The 19720-nt window shown below is 40.1% G+C and overlaps 1 protein-coding gene across 3 annotated transcripts in view; it reads right to left on the bottom strand.

Annotated features, from left to right (window-relative positions):
- The window catches only part of LOC111264110 (uncharacterized), a 45274-nt gene that overhangs the window by 8830 nt on the left and 16724 nt on the right, over positions 1-19720 (bottom strand). For all 3 annotated transcript variants that reach the window (XM_086969958.1, XM_022839722.2, XM_022839721.2), the window contains exons 2-3: positions 7183-7285; positions 1406-1551 (exon numbers count right to left, since the gene is read on the bottom strand). In XM_086969958.1, the coding sequence (XP_086826084.1) occupies positions 1406-1551; positions 7183-7285 (249 nt within the window). The remainder of the gene's footprint in view (positions 1-1405; positions 1552-7182; positions 7286-19720) is intronic.

A 19720-nucleotide genomic window follows, 5' to 3' on the forward strand; every position in this document is an offset into this window, starting at 1 on the left:
AGAAAATGGAGATCGGTCAAGTAAATGAACCTATCTTTGAGATGGTTGTTCGTTTTACAGAATAACAACTACTTAAATATTCGTAAAAATCAAAAATGTAATTACTATTTTGTGTATTAGATAGATACAACTGTATATGGCAGAACTAACAATGCTGGGCTGTGTACGACCAAGATAAATAAATAGGGCCTATTTAATTAAACCATTACCCACAACAGTTTAACTTAATTGCATATAATTTGCAACTAATATTCTACCTGTATTCACTCCACTTAGTCCAGCATACTTTCCCTCCTATAGTTCACTGCCCCGGAGCCCAACAAGCAGACACATTTAACAGCACGTGAACGTGCTCTGTCATAGCACTCGTGCTATTATTCAAATGATGCGATAAGGGGATCTATCACGTAGAGGCGCACACTCAGTTTCCACTCGTCCGATTAGACTATACACGTTTGTACGTAAATAGAAATCGTACTTTCCATCTTGGATGATACAAGACTCGCACAGGCATAATGGAAATTCTCGTTGGGGACAAAAGGGAGCAATGATTCATTACGGCATGTCGACACGGCTAAAGCTGGGCCTGTTCCTGGTTCGGAAGCCTGCCAGTCAAGCCTCTTGAGCTATATTAGCATAATACACGCCAACCTACCGTGATGCTTGGGTCTGAGGACTTAAGTACAGATACTGTGGGGTGGGTCACACCTGTGATCGACCATTAATAAAAGTGGATCAAGTGGTTTGGGGCAGTTGTTAACCTATCCAGTCTGTTGGTACTATATTGCACGGAGTAATCTTCCTTCGGCGTTAACGATCTACAAATTCGCCCTCTCTCTCTTTCTTTTTTTTTTTGTTGGGTATTATCAAACCCCGATTTGCCCGAGGTTTCTTGCCTCTACGTACCTTTATCCGTAATACTGCTCTAGAATTTGGACCATGCAAATATATCACTATAAACACGAAGCAAATGCATCGTTATCGGTGAAGTTCACATTATGTCCTATGAACTTTTCAACGTATGACGTACCTATTTAACTAACATTTAATGTGAAAGGCCATTTCCCGAATCATCGAGCTCGAACCTATTCGAGTTTTTTTTTTCTTCCTTGTTACAACTATGCACTGTCTGTTTTTTCAAATGAAAAACTGAATTAGATACCACAACGCAGGCAAACCGACATTAACACATAGAGAGTATTGCTGGATTGCAGTTATATCAGTACTCGGTTGAATGCTGCGTAGTACTGGGAAAGGACTGTTGTTCATAGGGCGGCATTCGAACAGATTAACGTGGCATCCATTACCCTAACGGCAGCTGAAATAGAAACACCTTCGAAAAATAAGTAAGCTAGGTGTCTACGAATCATGTCACTATTACAAAGTGAAGCAAAAATGAACTTACCAGGTATAAGATTGTACTTTCCCCACCCATAAACAGGCCCGGTGACCTGAGGGACAATAACTAGAAATAGCCCCGGAAGAATGACGTACGCATTTAATGGGCTGAACGTTAGCGTGTATTCATACGGACTACTGTTACGCATATATCTGAAATATCAAAGAAAGTATCGATCGGTTAGTGCTTACTTGTGGAGACGGTATTCAATAGAGTAACGCGTTTTCTTACGGAGCTGATTTCTAGCAATACACAAAGTTTTTTAGACGATTTTTATTGAGCGAACACGTTGGTAGGCTAGGTTACCATTTATATCAAGCAGTACATCCTAAACCGTCCAAAAAATTGTGAGTTTGTACCTATATGTTCGAGCTCTGGCCGGCAGCAAATAGCGGGGCATATGACTAAGTGTCCTTTGGGCATATTTCAACGAGAAATATATATCTAAAAGACTTGTAACGCCTAGCCTCTCTATTTCGAGACCTCTAGCTACAAATCGCGAAAAAGCTTCATTGACGGATTATAGTAGCCGAATAAATGCAATTTAAAAAGACGTAAATATTGATTTGTGTTTGCCTAAAAGTGTTATTTAAACCTTTTTAGTGTTAACCGGTCACTGAATGGCAGCCGATAGCAGCAACTAGAGCTTTAAGTTGAGGACGGTCGCAACGGGACTGTTTTCAACAATATTTATCATCAAGAACAACGCTAAGCTTTAAGGTAAGATTAAGTTAAAGTTAGACGAATAAACGACGGGTAACAAGTCAGTTTTTATACAAGCGAGAAGCTTGATAAAACTGAATCTGGAGATCTAAAGTTCGCGACTTGATATAGTCTTGATATATAGATATATTTCCCTTTACGCTAAAAATAATTCAAATCATTACAAGCTGCAATAACCCAGGAAATATATTTGATGGATCATTTTTCATTGGTATTTTATAAAAATTATCTTGAAAAAAATTCTAATAGAATAGCAGGCGTAGAAAATTCGTGCAGATAAAACCGAAACAACGGAAATGGGCGTAGTGTAAATTTGCCTCTAAAAAGCTGGCTTTAAGAATACAGCCATATCTTCTATTTTCTTTATTTCACCATAGTTCGAATCGACCAGTTAATAGGCAAAATGAAATGCCTCTAATTTTTTTTATAAAACACAGTAACTCTTTCACTTTAATGACGAATTTTTAGCTGGAACACATTCATATTCTAATGTCGCTAGCATATATAAGAAAACGATATTGGCAACGAAAAATTCGAAAGCTATTTCCCGATCGTTCCTGCTTGCGGAAAAATACATCTTGCTTACTCTTGAGCTTATTTCTGCTATTATCATATGGTTTGGAAGCTCTGTGAGAATTTTCTTATTTCCGTTTACGTTCTGAATACGTTTCCACTGCTTTTACCCTCCTTCTGCCCCCCCCCCCCCCTCTACTTCATGCACCTCTCGCTTCTTAAGAAGAACGTACGAATACGAGACTACGGTGGCATGCCCTTGACGACGCGATCACTACAAAAGCAGCTGGCGGTACGTTCGTTTACCGACTTGGCTGCGTATTATCTTATCACCTTATCGTTTTCTTCTAGGCTTCAATATTTCTGATGAAATTTGTCCTCACCGTACCGTCGTCCTTGGTCAGTTAGCCACTGAACCAGCGATGGAATGAAACGAACAATAGAATAAAGATTTAGCAGTTAAAATTCAGCGGTACATTCAACCACTCATTCCCCGACTCCATTTAGCAAACAGGCTAATTCATTCCAATATTTTACATGGCCAGAGATAGAGTGTAGCGCTGTTAACGTGGAAAAGATATGCCAGACATGCTGCAGTTTATGACAAAGAGTGGTTCGTAGTAGTCTGGCTGTCTGCGCTGGTGTGGTCGAAATTTCTCCGCAATAGAATAGGGGATTCCCTTTTCGTTGCTTCGTTGTCAACTTGGCAAACGCAGGAGCGCGGCCATCTTTGCCTCGACTTGCAGCCCGTGCGCCTCGACCAACCCTAGCTATAGCGACGAACGATATTTACTACATGAAACAGTGTCAAGGGACGGAAGCAGACAAGAATGCTAAGATATTAAGGCGCTATGGAGAAGCGTGCTCGGGAAAACTTCATACGTAATAAGCGAGAAGTAATACGCCGATGACGATGAGGATCAAGACTTGGTGCCGGCGTTCATCGTACTCCCTGAGCCACTTTCATGGCTTTCTTTTTCTCATGCTGATCTCGGATCGCCGTCGACGTTAAGCTTTGAGTCCCTGAACAAACTTAGCTTGACGAAGTCGCTGCGCGTCTGATAATCTACACTGATCTCTTCTTCCATAAGCTGTTCTTCTGTTAGCTCACTGGAGCCATCTAGCCAACTGTTTGTTCAAAAAATCGTTAATGCCGCTGCCTCCTGCGTTTGTTTTCTGTTTGAAGCACCAATCAGAGCAGCGAATATAGGCGGATTCTCTTCCGTAAATACCGAAATTGCACGAGCTAAAATGTAGCTCTATTCATATATTTCTACGGTATACGCATAGCCTCGTGGAAGGCTCTGCGTTTGAACAAAAGAGCTTTAAAAATATCAAGCAATGCAAGGAAAGGAAAAACGCATGTCCGGGATGCTTATCCTTTGTGCTTATATTGTAACGACGTCGAAAATCCATATTCCAGAAAAACGTGCGGGGAAAGTTACAAATCTAGCGTATGTACGCAAAGGAGCGTTTGATTCATACAATCTAGCCATGAATCATTCAGCTAGTAACAAATCTAAAAAACCCGACTCGTTTAACTAAATATGAAAACCATTGCATGCTCTACATGTCTTTCTTGTTAATAGGGGATTGATTTATGTTTAGATCTACTTAAATTAGCCTACTTTATTCATAGATTCCGCAGGTATTGTAAATATCTTGATACAAACATTGACAACGGTTAATATGAAGAGCGGTGACCTACCTGTTTATTGAGACGGGATATACATGGCATCCATGAATTTTACTAGTGGTAACTGAAGATATATACAAACTTAGACAATTTGCCTTGGCACCGTCTTTTTATTCGTAGTCTCTTTATTCCCCGGTGCATTCACTGGGGTAAACCAATGCAGGAAATATCGATGGTATATTGCCGAAGAAACTAATTCTTTTTTTTTCATTTTCATGCACATCATCCAGCGTAAAAATGTTGCGTTCGATCCATCGCGTCACTCGTTGGCTCGAAGAAGGCCAAATAAAAAAATTTCAGTTGGAACTGCAGCTTAATCGAACTTGAGAAAGTACCTTCTAAAAAGTAGGTTGTCAAGTAGAACATTTGTGCGACTGTTAAAGGTACAAAACAATTAACGATACCATAAGCTGCTTTCTTTGTATCACATATATTCGACGAACCTCACATTGCCACATATCGATTGGTTGATATACGTTAGCTCATTCTGGTCTTTGCAGAGGGCAAATAGATCATTTTTGCATAAAGCTGTAAGGTATGGAAAACGTGTTTCCTATAGCCAAATGGCTCCAAAGAAGACAACATCCAGTCCTCAAAATAACATTATTTTCTTCAAAGTATCGCTAGTGAATAATGACGCTCTGCGTCGACAACTCATTGAACGACCAATTAACGTTAATCCGTGCTTATGAAACCCAAATAAGGCCAAAACTGGAGTTTCCTTCAAGGTTACGAACATAAGCGTTAGTATCAAGCAAAATGTTTATGAGAGAAGACTACTCTAGCGCTGGGGGTAGGTGAGGAGTCAAATCATGGAAAAGTTAATGGAACAACGCAAGTTTTTCTTTGCGTGGCGCCATTGGGGTAAAGCTGTGAACGTAATGCATTTTAAATGTGAGATAGATGATAATATACCACGTCCGCTAATAAATCGTGTATACCGATACGATACATCCTGCTTATGCTCAGAACCGGTCTAATTTGATCGAACCGTCGGTAACTAGAAGCTCATTAATTTTCGATATCGTGTTTCGTTTGTGGCTAAAGATGGAAAAGGTCTGTATGATATGCATTTTCCTTTCGTGGCGTAATATTCGACTCCTAACAGTCCAGTATATTGTGCTTGTAATGATCATTCATCATATGGAATAATATGGTACTCCAAGCCAAACTTGTTGATCTTTTTGATCACTTCGCTGCGACTGTATTGAAAGTAGTAACGACCATTTGTCACCGACATGAAGATACCAACAACGAAGATTGATGAGGTACACTGCTAATCGGCGAGGTGATTTGCTCAGCAGGAAAAGCAAACTATAAACGATGAGCCTTAAGTGGACATACCGCTATTGCGAGAACGTTTTTCGCCCTATGAAAACATGTCACACGTCGTTTATATTTATTTTAAGGTTCTACGCTTTTATCGAAGCTATTAAAATGTTACTACTAAATGTTCATTATGTTAGGCTCTTACAAGCAGATTCGGCAGAATTTGAAAATGAATGACTTGTGAGCTATTAGAGCAAAAGTAATGATTTTTAATATCTATTAGGGAAATTCTCCTCGAAGATTAGTGCAATCGTCTCATTATTTTTACAGTTTCTGGACCGCCACAGATTTATCATTGGCGTTCTTATATGCAATTTTTCTATCTATGACTTCTTGAAGTAAATCGGTAGCAGGATATGGTAGCCTACTAATTAGTTTCTTTAGGGGCATGGAAAACCCCACGGAGTATGAGGAAACGATCACATGGACTTGGATCGGGTGAATAAGCAGGTTGAAGCCAACGTTGGAGATTTACTTGGTCAATATAGGTGATAATTGAAGCATAGCGATGAGGTTTGGCATTATCATCAAGTAACCACGTTGTGTACTTCTGATGGCTGTGCCAAGGACTTTAGAAAAACTCAAGATAGCAAACTGTATTGATTATTTCGTTTTTTCGAGTATGTTATAGTAGCGGATCCGCCTGCTGTTCATTAAACGTACTAGTGTCAGCTTACGTACGGACCTCTTGCATTGCTACCGAACTTGATCCCTCTCCGCGCGACGCCTTTCGATCGCTTAATCTCTCTCTAGCCAGCGATAAGATTGACCTATGCTTCGTCTATCGCGATCGTATGTTTTAGGCGGCTTTTTTGTTGATCAAAATTCCATTAAACTGGAAATATAATATACCATACGCATTTCCAACTGGCCTGAAGTCATTTCACAGTTTCTCGCTTTCCGCAGTTTTAGTGTTTAGGTTATGGTTCCGTAACAGATTACATATGAAACGCGAGTTTTGGCCGACAGAGCACTTAAACTGCAAGCTCTGCCTTCGTAAAAAGTCTCCTCGATTACGGCAATGCGTTCTCGTTTTTTAGTTACCGACATCTGGTCATTTCCTCGATGGTCTTCTTTCTCTAATCTCCGTCCTTGAACCATTTGTACTGTTTACAACAATCTTTGATAAATTTCCCTAGTGTTTCAAGAAACAAAGAATTAACCATTAAGCGTTGATTTTCGAGAATAAAAGATGTTCTTCCACTAAACCTATTTCTTCTGAAAAAACTGGTTTTCACTCACAGGTTTTTAGAATATTAGGGCATTTTACAGTGATATTTCGTCTGCTAACGGCGCGTATTTTTAAAGCTGGCTAGCTAACTTCAGAGTCCATTGGATTCGCTTAAAAATAAAAAAATTCTTGTTGGTTGTCAAAAAAAGATCCAGCAGACAACGTGTTGATGCTTATTACTCACAGCGAGTAATAAGCAACAAAATAACCAAAAAAGGCTTACACATTTTAGCCTGCGAGTATGCATAGGCAGGCTATGCAATACATGCACGTCTAAATATACAAACTCACCTCTCTATGACGAACATCATCAGGTACCAGAAGTGTAGGTATTCGAGAAGTGCGCTTAAGAAGCCCTGCAGTTGGCACGAGATTAAGCCCACGGCCGGTTCGCCTATAAAGAAAGCGGTTAATTGTTGATCTTCGATGCAAATACGTGCATAATCTGTCGATATAGAAACTATAATATGGGTTGCTTCTTAACTTAAATAAAGAAGCAGTAGTTGGATAGTTAGCCTGATGCCAATTATTTAAAGAGCGCTTTAATCTAGCCCTTAAGGAACATATTGTATTATTTGAAATAAACTCTGAAATCTATAAAAAAAAAACTTCGACCGGTCATGAGTTATCGAAAAATTCATATGCATGTTTTCGTTTACAGCGATAAATTTGTTCAGCTTTCCAGCTCAGCCTTTCTGGAAGATTCAGTTCTTTTGATTCCCTGGTCTCTACATATGCCAGGTTATATGAATTAGTCCTCACCACCATCAACTCTATAGGTATTCAAGTAGATCCGACATATAAATAGTTGTAGAAAACTATTCACGTACGCGCATTACATTACGGACGCCTGTAGAGTGTAATATAGATTACGTTGAAAATAATACTGCTTATGGAAAAAATACGTTCATCCATTTTTGTAGCTAGAGAGTTAGCTATTGGAACATGTTTGCTAAATCATAAGTTACATCGGCTCAATATGCGCCAGATTTTATTATTTACAAAGCCTATTGTCCAAATTTCACATGTTTATTAAGTAAACATTTCATTTCTTCCTTTTGTATTTAATAATCAAACTTATAGGCTTACAGACGTTCGAAGATGGATAAATAATACTCGAAAGGGTCGAGACGAAATTGCTAGCGGCTTTTTCTATTCAACACAACTCGCTATAATTCTTATATAATCTCTACCGGTGATTTAAAACCTGTTTGTTGGCTACCCGTAGTTCGCAGCTACACTCGAAGTTTACTACAGGCTTTTTCTATTATCCACTTGACGTTCGACATATGGGTCACTACTTGGGGGGCGCTGCAACGGACCAGGCTATCTTGTGCTACAGCGTTGCACTTGCATTATAATAAAATTTTCTGCTTTAATTAATTTTACGGTCAGGCTCATTTGGTATGCTGTGTTTACCGTACTATGGGAAAGGAAATGACATCGTACATCTTTTATTTTCAACTTTCCGTACATATATTATAATTTTATTATGCAACTTCACAACGGACTCAGTACTGACAGAGAGACTTTCGACTTCCATCCCTCCTACTAGTCAATCTTTACCCCACAAACAATTTTAATGACTATGTTTGCTGAAGAACAAACGCGCCCTGATACAACAAATCGAATCCAACAGCTTCTAATGATAGTTTTAACAGCTGTTATTGGAGTATCAACGCTCCGTTTTTGGGGTTGTTTAAGATTATCCTTCGGGAAGGAATATCCCTTCGGAATATAAGAGTGTAACCCTAGGTCGCCTGATGTAACCAAGGAAGAAATGCGTCGCAATATCTATTCTTAATCACGCGGTACGACGAATTCGCAAAGTTCCCGTTTTTCTTTTAAGTTTGTTATAATAAAGGGAACAAGCGTAGCATACCTATCGACGGCTAGCCAAGCTAAAGAAGCTATACAGATTATGATATGATGTCGATTTGTTATTATCCATCGTCTATTCTGAGTGCCGAAATTTCGATGGAGAGACATGGTCTTTGAAATTTGTGGGTTGTTGTCACTTTTGAGTATAAATAGTCCAACTCGATGTTGTTATCGTAACTCTATCCATGCGTATGAAGAAAATGTTGCGGCGGTAATTTCTTTATCTAGTAAATAGAATGTCTTTGTGATGAACAAATCATAGGTAGCGCTCAGGACCCATGTCAGAGCTGTGAGTAGGCTTACGTTGCTGTGGCTTTGTTTACAATAGATATACGCTAGCATAGGACGACGTCCTGATTTCTGTTTCGTTAGAACATTTACCTAGAACAGTACACAAGTCTTTGTTGCTAACAGTTTGCGTTTTTATTGATGCGACGATATATTATGGTACGTAACCAGACACTTTAATGGAGAATACCCCAGTTCCTCGTAATGTTGTCAGACAGACTGAGAAATTGAAGTTTACATTCATACCTAAAATAATGCTCACTTTATCTTAGCACAAATACACAGGTAGATACACACCCTTCGAAGCGTCTCCACGAGTGTCGTGTGAGCTCTGAGAATAGCTACAAACATAAATTCCTCCTCCTCTCATGTGTACAAGTTGTGTTAGCTTTCCCTAACGTGTTTCTCTGAAGTTTCCATGTTGGTCTTTCATTTTTCTGGTTAATATGGACATCCATATCTTCATTACTAGTATAAATTGCCGTTTTCCTACATAGTTTCAGGACATAGAGATCAAAGATCTTATCGAATTACTGCGTGGCGTTAGCAATAGAGATTACTACGATTACCCAGCATCAATGTTCTCCCTCGTGCTAGCTGTGGTGGATGATAAATTTAAATCTATTTTTAGACGAAAGGCTCATTTGCTCGTTACCAGATAGCGTACAAGTGCTAGTAGGAAGTCATTCATTCGAGTTTGCCGGCACCCCGTTTGCTGGAACGCTCTTTTTACCTTTTTTTTCTTTGTCAATTGTCTTTGCAAATTTTTCAGTGGCAGCGCACTTTCTAGGTTTGTGGTACGACCTGCGCCAGTCAAGCGTCCTAAACGCTTTCGAGGCGTTGATACATGCCAGTTAATTTTATCAGATCGTGCTATTTCTTCATGTGGGCGTAGACGAAGGCATAGTAGCGTAGCTCTGAGTTAAAACGTTGGCAGACATTGACAGCGCCGCGAAAACAGATCATCCCTCAACGAAACGAATTTCAATAACCCGAATTCTTCACCAGCAGCATGACGGCAAATGAAACAGTGGGAAACAAAACAGTTACAGGAACTGTGTTCCTGCTGCTATTCCTGCAGCTTTTGCCTCTGACACCTACGGTAGGAGCGTCGTTACCGTTAGGCGTGGTTACTTCTTTCTTCTACTGGAAGGTGGTTACTACTAATTGCTATAGAGATAACTCCATTACCGTGCTCTGTAGGCCGCGAACGTCAGCGAAAGCCTTTATATGAACGTATCGCAAGTGTTTTGTATGGAAGACTACATCTGTGTGCGCGCATGAATAAACTCTAACATAGAAGGTTCAATTTTCGAACTTGATGGCCGCAAGTTTTACATTTTCAGTGGAACTGTTGATTATTGTCGAGTCATGTCGAGGCAAAATTGGCAGTTGCTGTCTCGTGAGCTCATTAATCTAACTATGTCTCTAAGGTGTCGTAGCTATGACTGCCAGAAAAGAAAATTGCGCTTATTTGATCTTAAAATACAACCATTGGTTGGCATGATGTGAGTGTATCGGCATAGAAAATTAATAATATGACTCGAAGATTCAGCCGATTACTCAGTCCGCCAGTGAAGCTTTCGCTTCGGCCGCTTTCTTGACGCTGTTACTCGTTTCAGGTATGCTCCTTTAGCCCAGCTAATCCGCGTGTTCCCGTAGTAACGTAGTGGATAATGTGTTCGTTCATCTGGTAAGCTTAACGATACGATATAGGTTTAATTTAAGCGTAGGCATACCTTGCTTCGTGCTAGAATCTACCAGTCTAAAGTAGAGTACTGGACGTAAAGCATAAAAAGTATTAGCTGATCTACACTTTGAACTGTTAATCCGCGTCTCCCTATTAATTGTGAGGTCGTATGGCGGCGACAAAGTCTCAGCCAGCCCTTTGTAGTAAGGCGACGCTAGTAAGCAAGCCGCTATTAGCAAAAGAAATAGGAAAAATGTTGGAAAGAAGAGGAAAGAAAGACAAGGCGGCAAAACTGACGAATCTATAAATGTTTTCCTCTGGTGCGTCTCCGTAAGATTCCGGTCGTATTAATGGAATCGAATAGTGCGTAAAGGAATTTGTGTAAAGAAGCTAGCGAAATGATGATCATGCAGCAACCTCAGAGCAAAAAGATTGAGACAGTAAAGTCGCAAAACATATAATATTCAAGGATTCCTAAATGACTACCATTAAATGGCAAGCGCCGAACAAACGAGAAAACGACAAATTTTTCATGACCCTGACGGACAAAGTTTTTCTACAGTTCACCTAGGTTCCACCCAGTGAAGAATTTCGGCCTGGCGAGATTGATAAGGTTACGATGTTTGCCTGGTCTCTTGCTATGGGTGCCAGAGGCTGAACAACCTGGCAGTAGTATGCAGAACTAAATCAACCTACAAGAACTGCGGCCCATCTGGTCTCAAGGCTCTAAATGTTAATAGTGGACTGTAATAGAGCTCATTGAGCTACTTACTTCCATTTCAAATGTATATAGAAGGTCTGAATGTCAACAAGTAGGATTTGAGCATCGAAATATGACTGGCGTTGAAATGATTGACCGATAGCTGAAGTAGACATTTGGAAGATCAAGCCTAAAGCAAATCGAATGCTGCTGCTGCTGCTGCTGCTGCTACGGTGTGGACTGTCGTAGCTGGAACGTCAATTGAGAATGAATCTTTACAGTTCCACCAAAGTCCGTTATCTCGTTAACGCCTAAGAGGAAGATCATTAAACGATTCACGAGGATATCATGTAAGATTAGATCGTGAGATCCTTGAGTCCACTACATAGTGTGTAAATGGTAACGTTCCCAGAAGCTGCCAGAGTATTTAAAAGGCGTTATGAATGCCCCCGGTCCAGTAATGGCTGCTATTAGTCCGGAGACTATAGTTATTTCATATAGTGCACTATGAATAAACTCAGTACAATTAATACACTTAAGTCAAATTAAGAAGGGTGTTGAATCTGGTATTATATTATCCCAGACTAATAATTTCTCTGTGGTTCACGTTAATGCTGACCTAGTTGCCTAAATGCTGAAAGACCTAGAAAATCAGGGCAACCTAAGACTGACAGCTTCTGTTAGGGATGAGGGCCTACATACGATACAATGGCTGTAAGTGAAGTATACTTGAAAGGTGTTGATTACGCCAGCTATAGTGTGTCTGAATGCTGTTTCTGTGCTAATGGCAGTGAATAGAGAAGACGGTGCAGCGGTGTAGTCAAAATACTTTCCGTCTTGATAGAAAGCAGTAGTGAAAAAAACATTCTAGCATACCTTTTTCAAGTAATTTTTAGGGCTACATTGTTGCTTTGGCTATTTTTTTCTCACGATAGCATTCCACTTCCCTATTTATCGTTAAGTGACTCGATCGTAAATCTTATCGGTAGCCTTCTTCGCAAAGAATATGTAGTGTTCTTTCTTTAGGAACTACCCCCAGATTACCAACGAGGTTACTCCCGTCTCTTCGAAAACTTGCATAGAGCATATGACTGTGTCGAACTGTGATGGATTTCCATGCGGCGTTCCACGAGAACAATGAGGGGCACCCCCTCGTCGTTTACGAGCGGATCTTCTAACGAGCCAATTTCTACTCGGCCGGGCGACATGCTCCCTGTGAACCCGTTCACAAATTCAGCGGAGAACATTAAATCGGTTTCAAGTCAATTCTGGATTGGCTTAGGTTCGCTTGTGGCTCAATTATGTTCGAGTCTCCGCCAGGACTATAGCGTCTTAGGCGGAATGTGAACGAATTACACAAGCGCCATCATGGAGTTGGCGCACAGCATCCTAAGGTAGCCTATTACATTGGTCTCCGAGAAAACAGGACAATTCTGCGACTTACTAAAAATATGTTTTAAAAGTGCCGATTTCAAACGATGGATCTTTATCGGAGAATCCTGCAGTGAAGAAAAATGCAAAATGGTTCCATACTCAAACAATTGCCGATGAGTTTAATGGACAATTCACGACCGTTTACTCTACTGCAGCCTTTCTCCTTTATATTCGTATTGAGATTGCATTTATCTGGTAGATAAACGGGGCATCGTTCAGGTTAAATTATGTCAGTGCACTGGAAGCTGGAAATGATTCCAAAACGAACAAAAGCTAAATGGCAATGCGGGGTTGTTAATAACCCAATAAGCTGTTTAAGAACGTTAGCGCCTGTTCGCTCTATAACCAATATAGTCGACCTGTTTATTGAGACGGGCCTTTTCAATACTGAAGTACGCAAAAATTCTATACTCACGAATAGTCGAGCTGCTCACCACTTTTCGCTATCTTTACTAGACTACTTCTCCGAGGTTCTCGAAAAGCGAGTGATCAGCAGACTTCAGAAACATCTTGCAGGTGCTAAATTTTCACGCTTGCTATATATATATTTTTTTTTTTTTCGATTTTCGGAGGTTGCGGTCAGCTAAAACAATATTGATACACCAATGTCTGCCTTGTTGTGTTTTTAGCTGTTACCGCTGCTTTGAGCTGGTTAAAACATTCAGTCCTACTGCAAATGTTAGAATGTACGGGGTGCACACCCATCACCATCGATTGGTTCAAGGCCTACCTCTTGAGAAGGCTACAGACAATAAAAGCATGTCGTATTGAGTCCTCGTTATAGTGTCTTATTGTTTAGGCCGATAAAATAGGACTCATAGTGTTTGCTTCGCCTCAGTCATCGATACAGAATACGCTGCACTTAAAGTCACCCATTGTTATTCCAAACTTTTCAGCGCTTATGCAATGACGACAAAATGATAGGCTCCCTTTACAGCTAAGGTGTCTAAGTGCTATGCTAATATTGCAGCACAGAGGAAGCTCGAAGAGATTGGGGTTCTTTTTGTTACAAAAGCCTCTTTGTTTGCAAAGCGTTGTTGATGCGCATTCTCCATACGTATGGATGAAGGGGTGGCTGGCTAATTGAGGGTATCCCGTAGGGCTTAAATTGTCAAAACAAAGCCCTGAGGAAAATGTTTCGCAGAATTTGCAACGTCTCCGTACGTTATCTTTTTACCTCAAGCAGAATGTTCGTTGTCGATAAAATATACAGAATGCATCTCGCTCTGCTTACATTCAAAATGTCAAAACGTGTCATTTTGTTAGGGGCTCTCTTCCTTGTTCACCCCTCGCCCCCGTCCCCTGTCGTTAGCAGCCCTAACCGCCATTTTACGAGTTTCGAAATTCTTCTGCTGCTGCTGCTATAGTGATTGTGGTGTGAAATATTTTATACAGCGTGACACTGTTATGTTTCGCACGAGCTTAAGAGCTGCCAAAAGTGCACAAAGTCTGCTTTGTATTAACTGTGAAAAGAAAGATTACTATTAACAGAAAGCGTAGCAATAACAGTACGAATAGAAGTAAGAGTTACGATGCTTAAGCGGCTAATGTATCACCTCGTTTACGCCGGAAATTCAGTCGCATAAATATTCATGTTAAAAGCATAGATTATACGAACGTTATAATCGCCTCTCTCCCAACGCCTAACATTGTCCAGGCCGCGTGGCCTAACACTGCTGTCATGGGGTGCTCGCCTGTAAGACACGCCAACGGATGTTAGGGGGGTCGGTGCCTCCCAAAAGAGCATCCGCGCTTTATCCTGCGACATGTCAGTGCGATACTTTCGCATAGAGCTCGAAATGGCTAGCTATTGAATTGGCTGTGTTTATAGAGTGGAAAAAAGCGATTCACGCTGGGGTCGACCGGCTTGGTCCTATTGACCGGGGTTTTTGATATAATGATACTCCGTTGGAATGCTAATGCTTGGTAAATTCCATGGAAGCCCCTAATGTTTGACTTTTGTCATACCCTCATTAATGTCAACGATATAAGGAAGCTGTTTTTAAAACCAATCGTTTCAATTTGGACAATGCAGTTATCTCTCTACCACATAAAACTCTTCACACGTTCCCTCTTTGCTAGATAAATCGGCGTCTATAAGTAGCGGGAGACGAGAAACTTGCAGTGACGAAATTTAAAGCTTGTCTCGATCTTTCATTTATCATCAGGTTGTGACATTTTGATAGCGGCACTGTTCACAACGGCCATCCTACTATTACTTACTTGATACAACTTACACCACTAACTTCTTTTAAAGGTAAGTACACTGTCCTTTTGCAGATGCATCTCCTAGCGATCGTAATGTATTTACGTTAAAAAAAAATCGCTAAGAGCTATTATTAATTGACGTTAGCGTGCGGTGAAGTAAAACGTTTCGATTCGAGCTATGTACGTTCATACCTGAAATGGTGACAACACTAAGCTTTCTTGTACAAATACATTTCGGATACTAGAGAAGATTCAAGGGTCTCCCTTAGACGAATCACTAAATGTTTGTTAGAGGTTTATTTGCAAGCATACGCGTAGTTGCAAGGTTATTTGAATCGTTATAGTATCTAACGGTTGAATTAGAAGAGTGTACAGCCATTTGTACCGATGAGAAGAATCGTCATGTAGGCGCTACTGCAGCCTGAACCAATGGTAAATGACACGGGCCCGGTTAGGTAGTACAAGGTGTTCCCCATGCCTAAAAAACCCATATATTGGCCAATGTTTTTTCTGGGTATGCTTGAGACATAAATAGAACGCGCGGCTCATCACCATCTCACGTACAACTGGCGAGTCATTGACTCTTTGTGCGTTGTTTGCTGATTTGGCTGTCGGAAATAGTAATTGGCTGTCTTGTGTACAGTAAATCGTATACAGCATACTAATCATATTAGCTGAAACCTTTTTTGACATCTTGGCGGTTCGTAAATAAATCCTACCTCAGTAAAGTCCTAATATTTTGCAGTAAATTATCCACTTTTTACAGTTCATCGTTGATGTAAATGATTCTATCGTTCGATGGGAACGATCGTAGGGAGCATATGGCCAATAAAGACCAAGAAGGGAATATGTATAACAATTATACTATCGCAAAAAGTTGCCCCATGTCCCAGCTGAATCTACAGCTCGAACGAGGTAGGCGCTCAGAGTATTGCATATCAAATACGTCGCGAGCAAAATGTTTGTCTGAACAAAGTGAGCTTACAATTGAGCAGGCACTGAAAATTGACGAAGTTCTCACCAGTTTAACTTAAAAACTCCATCACATGCTTTTATTTCTATAATCGGCCGTGGCCAATATTATGCCTATGAATAGTAATTTTCTCAAAAGCTCAACATAATGTAATTGCGGCAACGAGATGAGATCTAATCCAATAGAGATCTGTCGATGTGCCAGCCTAAACGGAGCTTTTTTGTTGCTCTTTTTTACCCAACAAGAATGTTTCCTGTATCGTTCGTCCAGTCTGTAGGTTACAGCCGAATCCGTTCTTGTGTCCCCCTTGTCCATTCGATTATGGACATTCTATTGTAAATTATTTCCACAATAGAAACCTTTGGGTGCCTCATGCCTTGTCGGCCAATTTTTGTCGTACCGTTCGTTGATTATTCCAGAATTCGAGGAAGTAAGTAACCGTTTAAAGGCGAATAACGTACACAATTTATTCACATATAATAAAGGGGTCCTAGCTTGTTTAATTAGCTCTACCGTTCTTAATATTTTCACCTAATTTGAGCAGATGAGTTTGTTCATTGCAGTGGCCCGTCGGTTACTTAGTCGGCCATTGAAGGGGCTCTCTGAGCGATCCCAACAGCGTCAAGTCTATTAAAAAAAAAAAAACTTGCTACACAACCTATGGCGAACTGTCCAATACATTTGAGTAGAACCATTTCCCTGTTCTCCAGGTTGACCTGCTTCGTCGATGGTTCCTTTGACGTAACACCCACGGAATACTAGGATACTACTAGGCATTCTGTCCTTTGAGACCTTCTGTAGAGAACAGCATTTCTAAATGCGTGTAGAGACACCGTCCTGCGCATAGCCTGCAAGAGATAGCAATTGTTCTTAGCACACCGCGTTATTAGACTCATCAAAATTCTGTCACACGCACTTCAATTTCTAGCGACCATATTCAATTTGCTCGCCCGCTCGCTCAAGGGCTTTTTGACAAGTGACAATGATTTAATCATACAGTGACATTTACGGACGTACTTTCATTCCCTTCATAGCTTCACTCTGCGCTTTATTCTGGATGGCTTGCACAGACAGAGATATTTTTCGAAGTCATTCTCCTACAACATGAGTTAGTCGTCTATCTATAAGCTATAGTAAGGGTTAACGAAAGGTAAAACAACATAGCTTTTTTAATGATCGTCTTCGCCACACGGAGAGACACAAACGACCATCGCTTCGGTAATTCCTCTGTGCGTGTCTCTAGAGTCGTAACAAGACGTGCTCGCTGGCTGCAAGGGTGCAACACGCGTATCCATCGAGAAGAAGGACTTCGCATTAAAACGATCAATGGGTCGACCACATTAATAGCAATGCTTTTGCTAAAAACGAAACGATTTAATGCGACATGGCAAAATACATATGAAAATACTTGCTAGCTTTTCCTATAGGAGTTCATCGAAGATTTTGATATCGGTATCTCTGAAAGGTTCTACTATTTTAAAGAAAAAATTATTTTCAAGGTTATCTTTTAGAAGAGCAAGCCGAAAATACGAACGGTTATAATACTATACATGAAAATTTCGAAACATATCAGAAACAAAAGACCAACGTTTAATACTAACTTTATCCTCTTTTTTTATTATATAAGTAAGGTATAGTGCTATTTGGCTATTTCACCCAGCCTTGAAGTTCGGCCTCATCGGCATCCTGCATCATTTAAAGACCTACGATTAACTCTGCACGAAACATTTTCTCGGCTCGTTTTTCTTACTTCTCTTTCTCTTCCCTCCTCTTCGTTCTTCGCACATTTCGAAAATAATTTTCTAAAGTGCAAAACTATAATTATATTTATCTAATATGCGGGTTATAATGAATACCGTGATCATACACGAACTCATCGTGCGTATTTCAGTTTCGGTCAAGGTGGCCTTTTTGTGACGACTAGGTAATAATGGCAGCGGCACTCATTAGTGAGCACATGATGACGTAGATGTAGAGGCGTTTGAGTTCGTACATATTCATACACGAGTGTATAAAAAAGAGTCATGTGATCATTTTCAAGATGTTTACTAGTTCCGCTTGATAATGTAGCTCATCGAGAACTTGACTTCAATTCGGTAACGTACTTCGACTAGAATAGAATTATGATGGAAAGCCGTAATAGGCAGGTTAGCCGAAATAAGGAATTTCCAAGGAAAATCAACAGGCAGCACTCGGATGAAATCGTAAATCAACGCAGATAATCCGTGACATGGAACGAGCTTATTTTCTTGCTCTAAGGTTCGGATAGGGATAGATTAGTATGGTCCTCAATCAAATAGATGAGCAGGGCACGTGAAAGGAGACTTCGACTCCATTCATTCTATAGTGTGTTTGCTATAGGGCACATATCTGTACGTAACAATTATCTGTTAAAATTAGAACGTGACACAGCTTGCAAATAGTTAACCCTGTGATCTTTTTCTCGAAGGCACCGTTTTACGGTCAGGTAGGCTGGTATTGAGTGTGGATTTTATATCCATTTCATATCCACGTAACGCATTTCTTTAGCCTTTACGAGAAGGCATAACTTATAATTGTGAAACTAGTGTGGCATGCCGCCTCTATATTGTCAAAGAAAGTATGGAATCATCTATCATACGTACAAAAGCCAATAGTGATTCAGCTATAGTTCAGGTCTACTAGATACAGGGAAGCATATCTATGCTTCTTGAACCTTCGCTATCTGTAAGCTAACTTCTCCCATAAACTCCCTCGAAGGTTACACGTAGGAAGGATCATCCGATTAAATATAAGTGGGATACTTATTAACATACAAATGGACTGGATCGTCTAATGCGCACTTTTATTTATTTAAGTAATATTCTTTAATCCGAGCCTGCGGTAGACATATACATAAAATTATGTAAAATCCTGTTGGTATCACCAAAAAATGCCTTTGCCCTCTGACACTGAATGGAAAAACACACAATATCGTTAAGTTCGCTGCAACCAAAGTATCATCCTGTTAAAGCCATAGTTTCTTCCGAAGTGCTATACGATGAACTTGACCCTTGAACTTGGAATAAAAGATAGTATTGCAAATTATATATGCAATGAGGTATCAAACTTGAAAGCATCACCGTAGGCAGTAAAAAAAAACCTGGTTGTAACAAACGTCAAACATTTTTCCAATTAGTAAACTGTACACATCTGACTGACAGTCTCCGAAATTAGCTCTGTCATAAATTACAGGCATTATGCTCCCAAAGGGGCTCTTTTTAATGCGATTTTTTGTCTTTATTTTACCTACTAAGCCATCTCTCTTTCTAATTTTCGTACATCACGTAGCAAACTCTGCATGATGCGAAGCCTTTTTAAGATATTATGATTCTCTGAGCTGGAATAGATCAAATCGACAATACGAGATTATTTCCTTATCACTCTACTTAGTTGCAATGAAAATGACGCTGACTTGTTTTAGGCGCTTCTACCAAAACTAATTAAGGAAATAACAAAACACAGCTTCTGTTGTTATTAAATTGTACATGAAAAGAAAAACGACTAATTACTCTAATCGTGTTAGTCCTCCATTTGGTTAGGAGCTTTAACATTTGTATAGATTCTTCAAGGTCTTCCTGCGTTCTGGATTCGACATCCAGCTGAAATCGGTCATTGTCGACCTAGGCTTCAAGCC

The sequence above is a fragment of the Varroa jacobsoni genome, unplaced genomic scaffold (assembly GCF_002532875.2).
Source record: "Varroa jacobsoni isolate VJ856 unplaced genomic scaffold, vjacob_1.0 scaffold_821, whole genome shotgun sequence".
Classification (NCBI taxonomy): Eukaryota; Metazoa; Arthropoda; class Arachnida; order Mesostigmata; family Varroidae; genus Varroa; species Varroa jacobsoni.